This window comes from Budorcas taxicolor, chromosome 7, assembly GCF_023091745.1.
Source record: "Budorcas taxicolor isolate Tak-1 chromosome 7, Takin1.1, whole genome shotgun sequence".
In the NCBI taxonomy this organism is placed as follows: domain Eukaryota; kingdom Metazoa; phylum Chordata; class Mammalia; order Artiodactyla; family Bovidae; genus Budorcas; species Budorcas taxicolor.
The window spans coordinates 37307612-37321809 of NC_068916.1; the positions used below are offsets into that span (position 1 = coordinate 37307612).

Sequence of the window (14198 nt, forward strand, 5' to 3'; positions counted from 1 at the left end):
CTTGGCCTCTGCAGATACATACCTCTTTCCTCCCCTTGGAGCCACACTAATGCTCTACATATGGAAATAAAGGAGCAGAACAGCTCGAGAGCATTATTCATATGCATATATTTTTCTTGAGGTTCTTACTAGAAAGCTCGATCACAGTTGTTTGAAGTGGAAAATGGGGACACGTTAATGAAAGACAACAAAGATATAAAAACTGTGATCCTGTCATTTTAGATACCGCCTGACCAAAATTGCGGTGGACACCGCTGCTGGCCCGTATCAGAATCACACTGTGGTTTTCCTGGGATCGGAGAAGGGAATCATCTTGAAGTTCTTGGCCAGGACGGGAAACAGTGGTTTCCTAAATGACAGCCTTTTCCTGGAGGAGATGAGCGTTTACAATCCTGAAAAGTGCGTAGAATGTTTGGTTCTTTTCCTAGTAATTATTTGTCACGTTATAATCTTTTCCATTCAGAGAAGTCATGGTAGACTTAGATTTTATGCAATTTAGGTGACTTTTAACATTATTTGTAAAAATCCTTTCCTACATTAAAAGCATTATTTTCTCCTTGCTGCTAATATGTGCGTTTATATAGGTAAACACATATATTGTGTATTTATGTGTGTGTATGTGGGTGCACACATAAGGATCCATTGCTTCTTCAGTTAGATCAGATGAAGAGATCTAACCTCATAGGCTTGGGGTGGGGGGGTGGGGGCAGGTGTGGCAGGTGGTGGCAGGAAGAAAAGAACTAACCCAAGAGAGACTATGAATGATATTATCCTGCCTTGAAAACTTAGGTGCAGCTATGACGGAGTCGAAGACAAGAGGATCATGGGCATGCAGCTGGACAAAGCCAGCAGCTCTCTGTACGTTGCATTCTCCACTTGTGTGATCAAGGTTCCCGTCGGCCGGTGTGAGCGGCACGGCAAGTGTAAAAAGTATGTATTTGCCTCATTGATCATCGTATGTTCACGGTGCTTAGGGAAGAGTCCTAGGTAAGCTCACAGTCATTCTCTTCCTGCAGAACCTGTATTGCTTCCAGAGACCCCTACTGTGGGTGGGTAAAGGAAGCAGGTGCGTGTGCCCATCTGTCGCCCAGCAGCAGGTAAGGAGCCCGAGGCGTGGGAGAGTTTAAAGTGGCCTAAACGTAGGATTGACTGTGCTCACACACAGCACTGCCGCTTGGCCTTCTGTGCACATACCTCATCATTGCGACTGCCGGCCGTTCTCCTTCCATTCCCCATTTCACATAATACCCCAACATCACACGTGGCAGACTTCCAATTGATTAATCATCCATCCTCAAACTGGGTAAAAACAGAGAAAAACAGCACAGTGGACTTTAAGTATTCCCTGGGGAAAGGGACAAGAGGGTACGTGCCTTGCTCATCACAGTGCAAGAACGGCAGAGAAAGGGAGCATGAGGGTACCGATTAGGTTAGTGATGTGGTCTGTCCCAGCCATAGCAAAAGTGGCTCCTGTAATTGACCATCCAGGGCTGAGAACAAACTGCAGGGCATTTGTTAATAAGCAATGCATTTGTGCTGCAAGCATGGTGTACACATCCAATAAACCTTTCTCCTGCACCAGAGAACAGCTGACCCTATTCCTCATTAGGGAGGAAATCAATTCTTGGCATTCCTCCAGCAGATCAGCTAGATCAAGCCAGTCTATCACGCATGTGATTTTGGTGCTGAGAATTGTTACCCTGACTTCCAGTGCTTGGATGGTGTCAGTTCAAATGCTTTATGCTTTTACTTCTGTGGATTTGAAATCCAAAATAACATTTGGAGAAATATTCAGTGCATGTCCTTGACAGGTTATGGCATTTCAAGGAAGATGCCAGATGCCAGCACAGTTCTTTCATAGTCATTTCTTCACTTCCCCCAATCCACCAGGCAAAAGGAATTGTCCCCCCAACACAATGGGAGAGGCCCCTCTCCCATTTGAGAATAGCAACTTAAACAGATAGGATAGCTGATTGACCACCACCTGCATAATCTGAGGGGAAGTATTCCCATAAACAGAGCTGACGGAAACTGTAAAGTCTGACCTGGAAATCTGGCTGATGCAAAGGGTTGACTCACCATGCAGTATTAGGTCAGCCTTGCAAGTAGCAATACTGACACACTACAGGGTGAGAGCTTTATAGCTTTTCACGGGGACCTTGAAGTGACGGAGGAAGGACCTCAGAAGCGCACAGTGAGGGAAGCTGAGAAATGGCCCACCTCCTTTCTTTAGTCGCAACAAAGGTAATAAGGCTGAATTTTAAGAATCATTTTTAAGTCAGCATGAGAACCCAGTTGTTCAAAACATGTGCAACTCTCCTTGGAATGTGGCCTCAGGACCAGGTGAATCCTGGCTTTCATTACAACTAGAAATCTTTATCCTTTGAGGCTGAATTTGATTTTTGACACAGCATAAAAACACTAGAAACGAACACGGCAGATTATTAGATCAAGGTGTGACTGTCAAAGTAGTTTTCCGAGATGGCTCATAAGTAAACTCTGAAGGCGGTTGCAAAATCCGAGTTTTGAGTATGTTGCAGAAAGAAGAGCAGAGTTCCCCCCCAAAAAACAAGACTCCTTTGGACTCTTCCAATGTGTTTATTGATACATGTTGATGTATGGCAAAACCAATACAATATTGTAAAGTAATTAACCTCCAATTAAAATAAATGAATTTATTTTAAAAAATCAAATTAGATTCTATTAAGATCAGTCCTTTTGGGGTACAGAGTTTATGCAGCCCAGAGGTGACCTGGTAGACTTGAAAGGAGAGTGAACCTGTAGAGAAGCATGACCGCAGTGCCCCTGAAGACGGGACGTGGGGCCAGGTGTGAGCCAAGTACCCATATGGGCTCAGCAAAACACACCACCGTGTCCTGTGTGCTCTCAGAGGCCCCTTAGAGCCACCGACTGCTGGGAACACGTTGCTGTACAAAGCCATTTCTAAACAAAGAAATAGGTAAAGGTCTAGGGAGGCAAGAGTTGGGGTGAAAGAGAACGGAGAGAGGAAAACGCTTTTCTTAAGGTGTAGACTTCTGTATCACTTACATCAGGATGTTGGTTAACATTTAAATTTTTCAGATGTTTCAAAAATGCTCAGGGCATTAGCAGCAAAGAGTGATATAGGTAATCCACAAACTTGTTTACCCCCTGAATAAAACCTGAATTGACTGCCCAAACCATGGCTTCTCCTTGGAGATTCACAAAGGACTCATTTCTGTAAACTTCGGAGATAAATTTTCAAGCTGTTTTATCTATTTCTTTTTATACCTGGCACTCAGTTTTTCAAACTGTGTTAGTTGCTTTAGTGAAATTTAAGATGCATGCTGGAATAAAGACTCATATCATTGAATCTGTTTCTATCTTCTTCTCCTTCCTTCCTTTTGAAGACTGACTTTTGAACAGGACATAGAGCGTGGCAATACCGATGGCCTGGGGGATTGTCACAGTAAGTGGAGTTTTTATCCATGCTTGTTTTTGGATATTTAGTCGATAAAAGATGCTTTTATAGAATGGCCTAGAAACATGACCCCACATGTGAAATTGAGTGCAGCTGCCTCTAAAACATGCAAAAATAACATAAATCACCTTCTAAATATCAGAGAAAATAGTGTCTTTTGAAGCCACAGTTCTCAATGCTGTAGCTGAAAATGCTGGCACCTAGTTCGTTATCATAAATGTGAAACAAATTCCCTCATGAGGATGAACCTGTAGCAGAACAGTCAGCAATTTTCCTCCAATTAAAGAATAAAAAACTATAAAAAAAAAAAAAACCAAAACAACACTAGTTTTGTTGTCTTTAAAAATACAACATTGGCACAATCTTTAGACAAATGATTTAAAAGGTTGATCACTGAACTCTGTTTTTTCAGTTGAGTGGGACACTATTTACTTTTCTTGAACATATTGGCAAACAAAAGTAATTATTTTTTAATTCAACTTACGTTTATTACCATTTGCAATAAAAACAAATGTTCAGAAAGAACCCACTAAGTACAAAGTGATTCAAAATACCCTTTTTATAAGAACTGACCTACTATGCTAAATCTCAGGGTTCATTTCAAAAGTTATTCAATTCAGTAACTCAGTCGGGTTCGACTCTTTGCGACCCCATGAACTGCAGCACGCCAGGCCTCCCTGTCCATCACCAACTCCCAGAGTTTACCCAAACTCATGTCCATTGAGTCGGTGATGCCATCCAACCATCTCGCCCTGTCATCCCCTTCTCCTCCCGCCTTCAATCTTTCCCAGTATCAGTGTCTTTTCAAATGAGTCAGCTCTTCGCATCAGGTGGCCAAAGTATTGGAGTTTCAGCTTCAACATCAGTCCTTCCAATGAACATTCAGGACTGATCTCCTTTAGGATGGACTGGTTGGATGTTAATATTGTAGTTAGAACTTTATATAAAGGATCCTAGTCAAAACTCTGCCCAGCTGTTCAGTGATCTGATTAATATCCATATTTTCTTGAAAATGCTTTATTAACACTAATTTAGAGAATGCCATACCCTTGAAAAATATTTAGTTTGCCATGTTTCAAAATGTTATATGTGATGAATTTTCAAGAAGCTTGTATTCAGAATGGCACCAGAAATAGCTCCTAGGGGAATGAAACTATATTACTTCTGATACTTGATTCGATAATGAAAATCATGGATATAACTCTCCATCTTTGAGCCATGAGTCCTGAAATGACGGACTCTAAGGTGCCATTTAATACCTTATCTTTTCTGGAGAAGAGACATAATTAAATAAAGAGGGCTACAGACAGCCTCATCTCCAAATTCTTGGTCATATATATTTTGGGTTTGCAAATATATATTGGCAAAAGCTTCTTCCTTTGTCTTTTTCTTACTATGTCCTCACACACAAAATCTGAACTAAGAAGTAGACATAGGAGACAGTGGCATCACCGAAACATGTTAGGTGTGTACAGCTAAACAATGTGATGTTTGATTGGTGGACCTTAGTCAAGTTGACGCTTTCCAGTGTCATTTTTAGGGAAAACAGGGTTTGGTCTGTATGTGTGTCTATGTGAGTGAACTTAATTAGCTGACATCAGTGAATGTTTTCTTCATATTTTTATGAGTTGATGATAAAAGCATCTGTAGAAAAAACAGGGGTATCAATGTGGGTTGAATAGGTGCACAAATGAAAAGTGGGATCGTGTTACTGGCTCCCTGAGGTGCAAACTACACCGCACCCGAGTCCCAGCACGGAGCTCCGGGCGGGCCTTCAGGTCCAAGGTCGGAGATTTGCCCTTTAGTCTCAGGGGTCCAGGCTCCATGTTTTCGTGTTCCCCATAACCTGACACCCCATTCCCACTGAGGCACATAGGGTGCCTGCTCCAGGCAGCAGGTAGTGACTTTTCTAGTGGCGTCTCTCATCCTGGGCACTCACTGGAGCATGACCTACTTCTGTGAGTTGTTACCTAGTCACACACAGGCATTCATAGGACTTAGATATCTGGTGCACAATGACTCTCGCACAGAAGTTTTAGGGGAAATGAGGAAACCATAAAGAGCCAGTATCAGAGGCTGAGGAGCAGGCTGAGTGAACCAGTGACATGACTCAGATACACAGCACATATATACATGCGTGCGTGCACACAAACAGGATGTTACCTCTATGTGTGATTTTTATTTTTGTTAATTTCCTAACTTAAACCCCTGCTGAGGTCAGAACATTGTGATACCAGACAGCTCCTCACAGCACAGTTGGGAGGATGAAATGAGAGGGACTATAAAGAACAAGTGCTTCGTAAGTGTGGTCCAGAAGGGACTCATCTTATCCACGTACACGTCCCTCCTGATGGAGCAGGGCTTATGTATAATCGCAGTTACCCTTCTCTGCACTCACGCTTGCTTTTTCTCTGCCTCTTGGCAACAAAGGCATGACTTTGAGGAAGCCCACTTGGTAAAGAGACACAGGGGTATGAAACTGAACCATATATGAAGCATCTTCTGTTACAAGCAGAAACTAAAAAGCACTTCCTTAGTCTAGGCCTTGTATGTTAGCACAGCTCTCTATCAGCTCATTCCCACTGATTACAAAAGTCACATTGAGCAGCGTGTTAAACATTAACTCACTCACTCCTCCCTTTTGTCTTTCAGATTCCTTCGTGGCACTGAATGGTAAGGAAGATGTTACTGATAATTTAATGGCAATGAAAATCTATTTGTGAAATCCTATTTCACTAACCCTCTTGAGTATTTCTGAATCTTATGTTTCTTTTTCAGTTAACTTTTAAATTCTCATTATTTTTTATAGACATTTCGACTCCTCTACCAGATCATGAAATGTCTTACAACACAGTCTATGGTCAGTTTATGGTTTGGTTTTGTTTTCTTATTCTTCGAGCCACTCACCCTGTGGTAGTTTAGAGTTTCATTCCCAAACATCATGGACCAGATACTTTGCTACTTCAGGGCCCCAATTCACTAAAATTATTCATAGCTTTCATGATGCTTCAAAAATTTCTCTACATATATGAGACAACTGACGTGTGAGAAGGAGTCTTACATTTTTAATCCACGTAACATGAAATATAATCCACGTAACAGGAAATATGCCAACCTTAGGGAGTTTGGTGAATGCATTCAGTGAGTTCTTGAGGGAGAAGAAATTGCTTTTGGACATAAGTACATCCAAGATAGAAGAACAGTGCTTATAAGTAATAGGCCACAGCTCCCTACCTGATTCCCCAAAATGCTGACTTTCAGAACAACATCCTCTGCAGGAAAAGTCCATACAGAATGCAGATACCAAGTACTTAACAGGCAAAACTTTCCAATATAGCCATCAAAATTTAACCATACCTGGAGTATGAATTTGTAGACCTATCTTCAGTGACATTTCTTTAAATGTATATAAGGAAGAGTTATGCAGTCAAAATGATGTGCAAACAGGATCTATCCCATTGTTCCTGCTCTGAAATACACAGACACTATACTAAATAAAGCCCGCAAGTCCATAAACAGATATTCTGAGCTCTTTATAAGGAGAGTGAATATGTAGTTGAAATGTTCCAGTTCCTTTTCTCAAAGCTTCCCCAAATGTTTATTAAGGTAAACTATTCATGTGGTTTTATTTTTAAAGATAATGAACAGCACATATGTAATGGCAAATTTAAGCTTCTGTATTATACCGGGGACTACAAGTTTCATTGGTATGCAGACATTTTATCATTTTTATGTTTTGAAATACATAACAGTAACAGCTCCAGGTCAGTCTTTCAACGTAGAGGTAGGTAACAGAGGAAGAGAACAAAATAAAGGAAAGAGAAAAGAGGGAGGAAAAGAAAGCAAGGTAGATTTAGAATTCAGAAAAACAGTTCCTAATGGCTGCAAATGTGTTTAATAGCTCTGTGGAAACTTGTCACTCCTGTGTCTAACTAGCGTCAATAAAACGCCTCTTTGAAAGTCCTAAAGTTTATCTTATAAATGGCGGCTGTACAGATACAGAAAACAACACCCAGTCTCTCCTGTCATGAAGTGAGGCAGTGTGGAGTCAATAAGCCCACTGAATTCATCCACCTTTAACCTTCTCTCATCTCTGATTCAAGCCAGAATACTGAACCCCAACAACTGGGAGAAACATTCCTCAGGAGGCGAGTGTCATGTAGCTCAGTGTGCCCTTCAGAAAGAGAACCCAGTTAGCATCTGCTCTTTTCAATATCATACTTTGCAATCATTTCCTGTAATTGAATAATATTTATCAGATGTTGAGAAATTCAGGTCTTAAATCTCCTTGAACCAGCAGGCTCCCCAGCATTCATCAGTCGGACTAAGGCCAACTTTAACTCCCAGGTAGTTTCTCATATAGATAGAATAATTAAAGCATGGGATGCTCTTCGATTTATGGATCCCTCTTCCTGCCTTTACAAAAGGAAAGGAACTTATTAATTCCTCCACATTAACACTTTAAAGGACAATCCCCATTCGCTCCATCAGTGGTTTCTGTGATGACACTAAAGAAAGAGTTGGAATTTTCCTTTCAGCTAATAATTCTGTCCATTTCAGGCCCAGTCTCTCCAGTGTAAAGTGGTTAGATGATTAACTGACCATCAAAATGAGGGCAGGTTCAGTCAGTACTTACGAAAGCACAGGAGACTTTATTTACACCAACTACTGCTTATTTTGAATCTAATAAACCTAGAAGAGATGTAATTCATTCATTTGCAGACATCTGCTTAGGGCCTACTATGTGCCAGGCGCTAGACTAGGTACTCTTTTGGTACCAGCAAAAGAAAAACCAAATAGCTGTTTTTATGAGCCCAGATATAAACAAGGAAGCCAACCCCAAAGTCCAAAGTGCACCCACCGTGTCTAGCCGTGTCCTTTACATGTTCCCATAATACTGAAGCCCAGTGGCTGAGAACAGACTCATAGAGTGACCCACAGAACAAGTACTGCCTCACTCTGAAAAAAAGAATCATTCAGTAACCCATGCAAACTCTGCATGGTAGAAGCTCTCTGCAATACCGATTACATATACAGGAACCCCTTTTTAGTGAATTGGACCCTGACTGTCTTCTTCTCTCATCCTCTCTTGTACTGATTTAGTGCCTCCTCTGTGTCTAACTGGCTACCATCACCGTTAATAGCTTAGAGTAGTTTGAAGGGTCTCTAACCTCTGGAATTATTAATACAAAGACTTGTAGATATAGAGAAACAATTTGATGCATACTGGAGTTAACTTTTAAAATCTATTTCTTGGGATATTGTAAGAATAATACATAATTAGCTCCACTGATTAAAATTATGACTTTTCGTATTGGATTAACAAGACAAAATTATAGGTTCCAAATTGTTGACCTGTAATACCATATCCACAAATGATTGCCTATTTTTGTTGCATGATTTTGGTTACAGTCTCTTAGGGAATGCACAAAAACAACATAGCCCATAGAATCAGACTCTAAGAAGAAACATGAGTGATACCTATTTAACAGTTGGAGAGGTCGTAATAACAAGGTCATTATAATACACTTCTTTGATTTCAAATGAAGGACGGCTGCTTACGGGTGCTTTCACATGCTAGTTCTAAAATTCCTGAGAATCAGGCACTGCTTTCTCCGACTATCTACCTCCACCACTGACACACACTGTCTGTCCTCGAGCATACGTTTCAAAGATTACAAGCCTCATGCTGCTCTATTTTTTTCTTCCATTTGAGTATATACGATGCATGGTTTCTCTAGATTTACATGGAGAAAACGGAGATGTGGTGGGTATTAAACTAACATTTCAGCAATAGGCAGAAGCTGATTTCTCACATTTGCGTGCAACATTTTCCTACCTAACTACCATCTGGTCCATACTAATTGCCTCTCATAGCCATAGCTTTCCATTACCAATGACTTTTCCATGTATTTGCAGCATATGGTCCAGGAACTCTTTTCTACAGAGAATGTGTCCCTTAGGCATATATTTCCCCTAGATTACCGTATTAAGAAATGTTCTGCCTAAACCATACTTATGGCATTACCATAAAATTGCCCCTTGAACACAGTTAAATTGAAAGCGCTCAAAATGCATATCAATTCAGGTAAAAGAAGTTCTTGCTACTTGGAGGAAAGGCTTCATTCCCCCCCCCCCCCCCCCCTTTCTGACTCACTACTAAGCTATTTCTCACTGTTTGGGTGCTGAAGTCTCTCTTAGGTTGACAGTATGTTTCATAAGAGCATGGTTAATTCAACAGCAGAAAATAGAGGCTATATTTTAGACCTCAATATAAGCATAAAGGATGTAAAAGAAAGTCTGTATTTCCAATTCCAGGTTATTAATTTTCCTACTCATGTTCTCTTATCAGTATTGGGAGATGAAATGTGAAACCCAGAAATGTAAAAAACAAACAATCTAGATGCAAGCATTCTTGAGTTTTAAATGAACATGTTTTTAGCGGCTGGATATGAACTAGACTCTGCAGCAAAGCAGATATTTGAAGCTGTGTAGAAGCCAAACAAGCCCTACACAGAAAGAGGCCTCTTAAATGTTACCAAAGCTTTATGGTAACGTTTTAAATGTAGAGCTCCCACGGAAATCCTATAGCTTAGATACTCACTTGGCTTGCTTGCTTTTCCTTGCTTTATTCACACACACACACGTTATATATATAACCATGTATGTATATGGTTACATGGTCTGTAATTTACAGTATTAAAGTCTCCTGAAAATCCAACTTGCAATAATAATTGTGAAAAAGAAGAATGCAGCGCATTCCCTAGAATCTTTCTTTCTGGTGGCCGGCATTTTATTTATCACGTGTGGTGATCACAGCCCAAGGCTGCAGTCACTTGTGAAATCTGTCCTACTTTCTACCAAAGGCATCAAGTACACATTCACAGTAGTTCCCTGATGTCTTTTTTAAAATTGTTCAAGAGGTTGCTTCTATAGGTAAGATGGTTTAATAAGCCAAAGACTCCACTTGAAAATCACAGAGAGGTTATTTTTTATTTCCACCAGATAGAACAGGTAGTGGGGCTTCTTTAAATCATTGTGACAGTTTAGATCAAAGCGCCAGATGCGACCTGCATTTACCCTTGTGGGATGATGGAAAGGAAGGCTTAGAAATGTATTCACAGGAAATGTCCAGTTTCTGCCATAACTCCCAACCTGGCCATCCTTCTTCTAGCATTATCCTGCAGTAGGCGACTCTGGATCTCAGGAAGCTCTCCCTTTCTAGTCTGAATCGTATTAGTCATGGTGGCCTCAAAACCCACCTCTCACGGGTATGAGTCAGGAGACCAGGAAACTTAACATGGTTTGAGTAAGACACAAAAGGCAAAGCCATAACAAGGCAGAACAGTTGAGCGCTACATTCCAGACAGGAGGGCTAGAGCAGCTCCCTTTAGGAAGCGGAATGCCTGTGAGGCTGCGCTGCTCCCAAATACCCAACACATCCTCCATGGGAAAGGCTCGGGGCAGCTGCGCTGTCTGTGACAGGGCAGAGACTCACCCACTACCATACACCTGCCCCATCATCATGAATGTCACCCCCTGAGTGGACGCATTCTGCCTTAGTGCTGCTAAGGGAATACCGAGGGACTCTGATATTTCCTGAGCACCTACTATGTGTCAGACACTGCTAGGTACTTCCAGCATGATGCCACTTTATCTTCCAAACACTGGAGGCCTCTATTTTGTGCACAAGGAAAACCAAGGCCCAGGGAGGTTAAGTGATTCCCTCGGGCTTACCCAGCAAGCAGGAGAGACAAGACCTGGCCCTTCACCCCCTAACTGCAAGTTCAAGGGCCCTTCTGCCGAATCCTACCACCCGCTTTATTATGTCTAGGGCAATCCCCTTTGAGTCTTTTACCGCGAGCTTGGGTGTCCCACCTCCTGGCCTCTGAGCAAAGAAAAAGCAGGGGTCTCCGGTGATGTCTTCCCTAACTGTATTTGTGATGAAAACAGGGCACTCCAGTTCCCTCCTGCCCAGCACCACCACGTCCGATTCGGCGGCTCAAGAGGGGTATGAGTCTAGGGGAGGAATGATGGACTGGAAGGAGTCACCCGACAGCACAGACTCTTTGGGGGCAGTGTCTTCCCATAATCACCAAGACAAGAAGGGTAAGGCCTTGGAAGCACCTCTTCCTCTGCGGGGAGAGGGAGGGAGGAGCAGGGAGGACTGTGTAACTGCTTCCAGCTGAACCGCAGCAGCGTTTAAGGAACGGACCTCCAACATACTCTGACGGAAAGCGTCTCAGAAAAGACTGCAACCCAATCCTCTGTGCTAGGCTTGATCCGAAATGATTCCCCAACCAAGGAGAAACCACACAAAACAAATAACACATCCTCTTAGCTTCCTCCACCCAAGAGAGGCATGGCTTGGCCCAAAGTGGACACTGGCTCCTAAAGTCCCTTTCCACTCCTCTTAGCTCATCCAGTGATTTCTGGATCCTCTTTTTTTCCCCCATAATAAGATGGAATGCAATGCGGGCTTTGGCAAGTACATGTAATTGCAGTCAGAGCCCGTTTAATCATGAATGGAGGAATAGCAGAGTGAAGTCTTTTCTGCCTGGTCCCATCCCTCACCCTTACAGGGGGCTGAATCTGAACAGAGCCGAGGTTCTGAGACGCACTGAATTGCCCTTAGAGCACAACAGCTAAAACAAAAAATATGTTATTTAATCAAGCAGAATTGCTATGCATTTAAAATGGAAAGGAGGCCGTGCTAAATGAAAGGGACTCTGCTGTGAACTGTCCTAAATTCTCCCCGGCTTTCTTTGCTAGAAACTAGAGACAGGAAATGTCATCTCTTTTCTCGCCATTTGCTGCTTCTGGTAACACATCCTACTTTAGTCACAGCTGCAACCAAAGAGGCCTTTACTTGTCCAAAAACCAGTCCTGTAAATCAGAGACTGAAAAGCTCAGTTATGTTGTGAGCTGTTTCTCCCCATTCAGCATTGTTTACTTCTATATGTTTTCAAGAGTTTCATCCAAGCGGGGGTTTGAGTGTCGAGGACAGACCAGCTCTGGTGACCTTTGGAAGACAGTCTCTGTCCTGTCCTCCCCCACAGGTTTCTGTATACATACTTCCATCTCTGCTTTTAGAGGATGTTTGCTCGGCAGATTCACACTAAATTTTCATCCTTTTTTTTTTTTCTGGCGGCTCCTCTCCTGAGAATGCCGTACACTCAGCTGCTACAGGCCAAGCCCACGTGGGACGATGCAGCCCTTTTAACTTGTGAACTTACTCCCTTAATCGATTTTATTATTCTCCTGTAACTTCTTACTGCTAATATGTCCTGCCCCCCAATTTTTTTTTAAAGAAGCTGGTGTCTCGGCAGCCACTTAACTTGGTGGGACCCCTGCTCTTCATCATCTCAAGACACCACCATATCCATTTGTGACAGGGCAGAGCTATCACCGCAGGCTATACCAGCCCTAACATGTGCCGCTATTTGTTTTGTGTGGCTCCCGACCATAGATGTGTTAGTCTTGGCCGACTACTCAAGAAGAGACAACACAGTAAAAATCACATTGTGTTTGCCCACTGCAACTTGCTGAAAAACCAAACAGCCTTTCCAGTAAAGCATTAAATATGTCAACCAAATATCTAGCAGTTGGTTATAGTCATTTCCTCCTCACTTCCCCGAGATGGATGGCGAGAATTTTCTCCAGTCGTTAACTCGCCCGGGGGACGGAGGTTATCAAAGAGTCCAATTAACACTTTGACAGATCATTTGAAAATTCGGCATTGTTCATTCTCTTGGGTCTTATTATGAATATTGACAAAGCTGGAAGCAGTCTACAGATTGTCAAACAATGGTGGCAGAGGTGATTGCATGGGTGTTTAACATGATCACTGTTCTCGTGCTGTTAGCTCTTTGCCTTGCCCTGTCAAATTGGAACTTCATTTTTTGACAACTGATTATGTATTTGATGGGGCAACGACAACGAGTTGTTAGGCCGAAATTGAAAAAATTAAAATGTGATGTAGCTTAATGTTCCTTTTACCATGATTTTTTATGATTTTGATTTCCATTTTGCTCTGAAGTGTTTTTTTTCTGTTGAATGTTCATGATTTATTTCCAACTTAATGTTCATGATTTATTTCCAACTTTTCTTTGGTTTTGCCAAGCGCTGTGTGGTATGACTTGGTGATGGCGTGACTCTGTTGGAAAAGTCTTGTTTCTTTTCTGACTCATGATGACGTCCTTTAACTTGACCCAATCTGTGATCCCCTTGCTTCTTTTCATTCCCTGATGTGGGCGCCTTAATGATGTCACATCCGTGCGTGCAGCATCTCCTGGGATGCAAGAGTTTTGTGGGTTTTCTGCGGGCCTCTGATGGGTCCTCTTTTCACTGGGCCGATTGTCTCATGGGAATGTGACATTTGTGTGCCCTGGCTTTAGGAGCTAAATATACTCTGGAATTGTTTCTAAAATACCACACATTTCCCCGCTAAGCAGAAAATGGTATCTGCTGACCAGTTAGCTGAAGAGGAATCAAGTGTCTGGTGCCCTTTTTACTTTGGCTGCTGGGCAGTGGGGGGAAAAAGCCAGTGAGCAGATGAGCCCGGAGTTCTGCTCTGCAGAAATGCTGAGCACCACTGGGCTGGTCCCTTCCTGGTCTCGCTTCATCGTCCAAACAGTTCTGCATTTCCAGAGTATGTTTGCTTGCCTTTTTCTTTCTTTCCCTTGCTGTGTCTTTCGTCTTGATTTAATTCTGTGCGTCCCCCACATTCTGTCAAAGC

At 42.2% G+C, this 14198-nt stretch overlaps 1 protein-coding gene across 3 annotated transcripts in view; it reads left to right on the plus strand.

The window, feature by feature from the left end:
• SEMA6A (semaphorin 6A) overlaps nucleotides 1-14198 on the plus strand; it is a 130891-nt gene that overhangs the window by 94374 nt on the left and 22319 nt on the right. The window contains exons 13-19 of one of the 3 annotated variants that reach the window (XM_052642561.1): nucleotides 223-399; nucleotides 790-930; nucleotides 1017-1097; nucleotides 3390-3448; nucleotides 6113-6133; nucleotides 6270-6320; nucleotides 11414-11569. In XM_052642561.1, the coding sequence (XP_052498521.1) occupies nucleotides 223-399; nucleotides 790-930; nucleotides 1017-1097; nucleotides 3390-3448; nucleotides 6113-6133; nucleotides 6270-6320; nucleotides 11414-11569 (686 nt within the window). The remainder of the gene's footprint in view (nucleotides 1-222; nucleotides 400-789; nucleotides 931-1016; nucleotides 1098-3389; nucleotides 3449-6112; nucleotides 6134-6269; nucleotides 6321-11413; nucleotides 11570-14198) is intronic. The other 2 variants (XM_052642562.1, XM_052642563.1) reach the window with 2 other exon arrangements.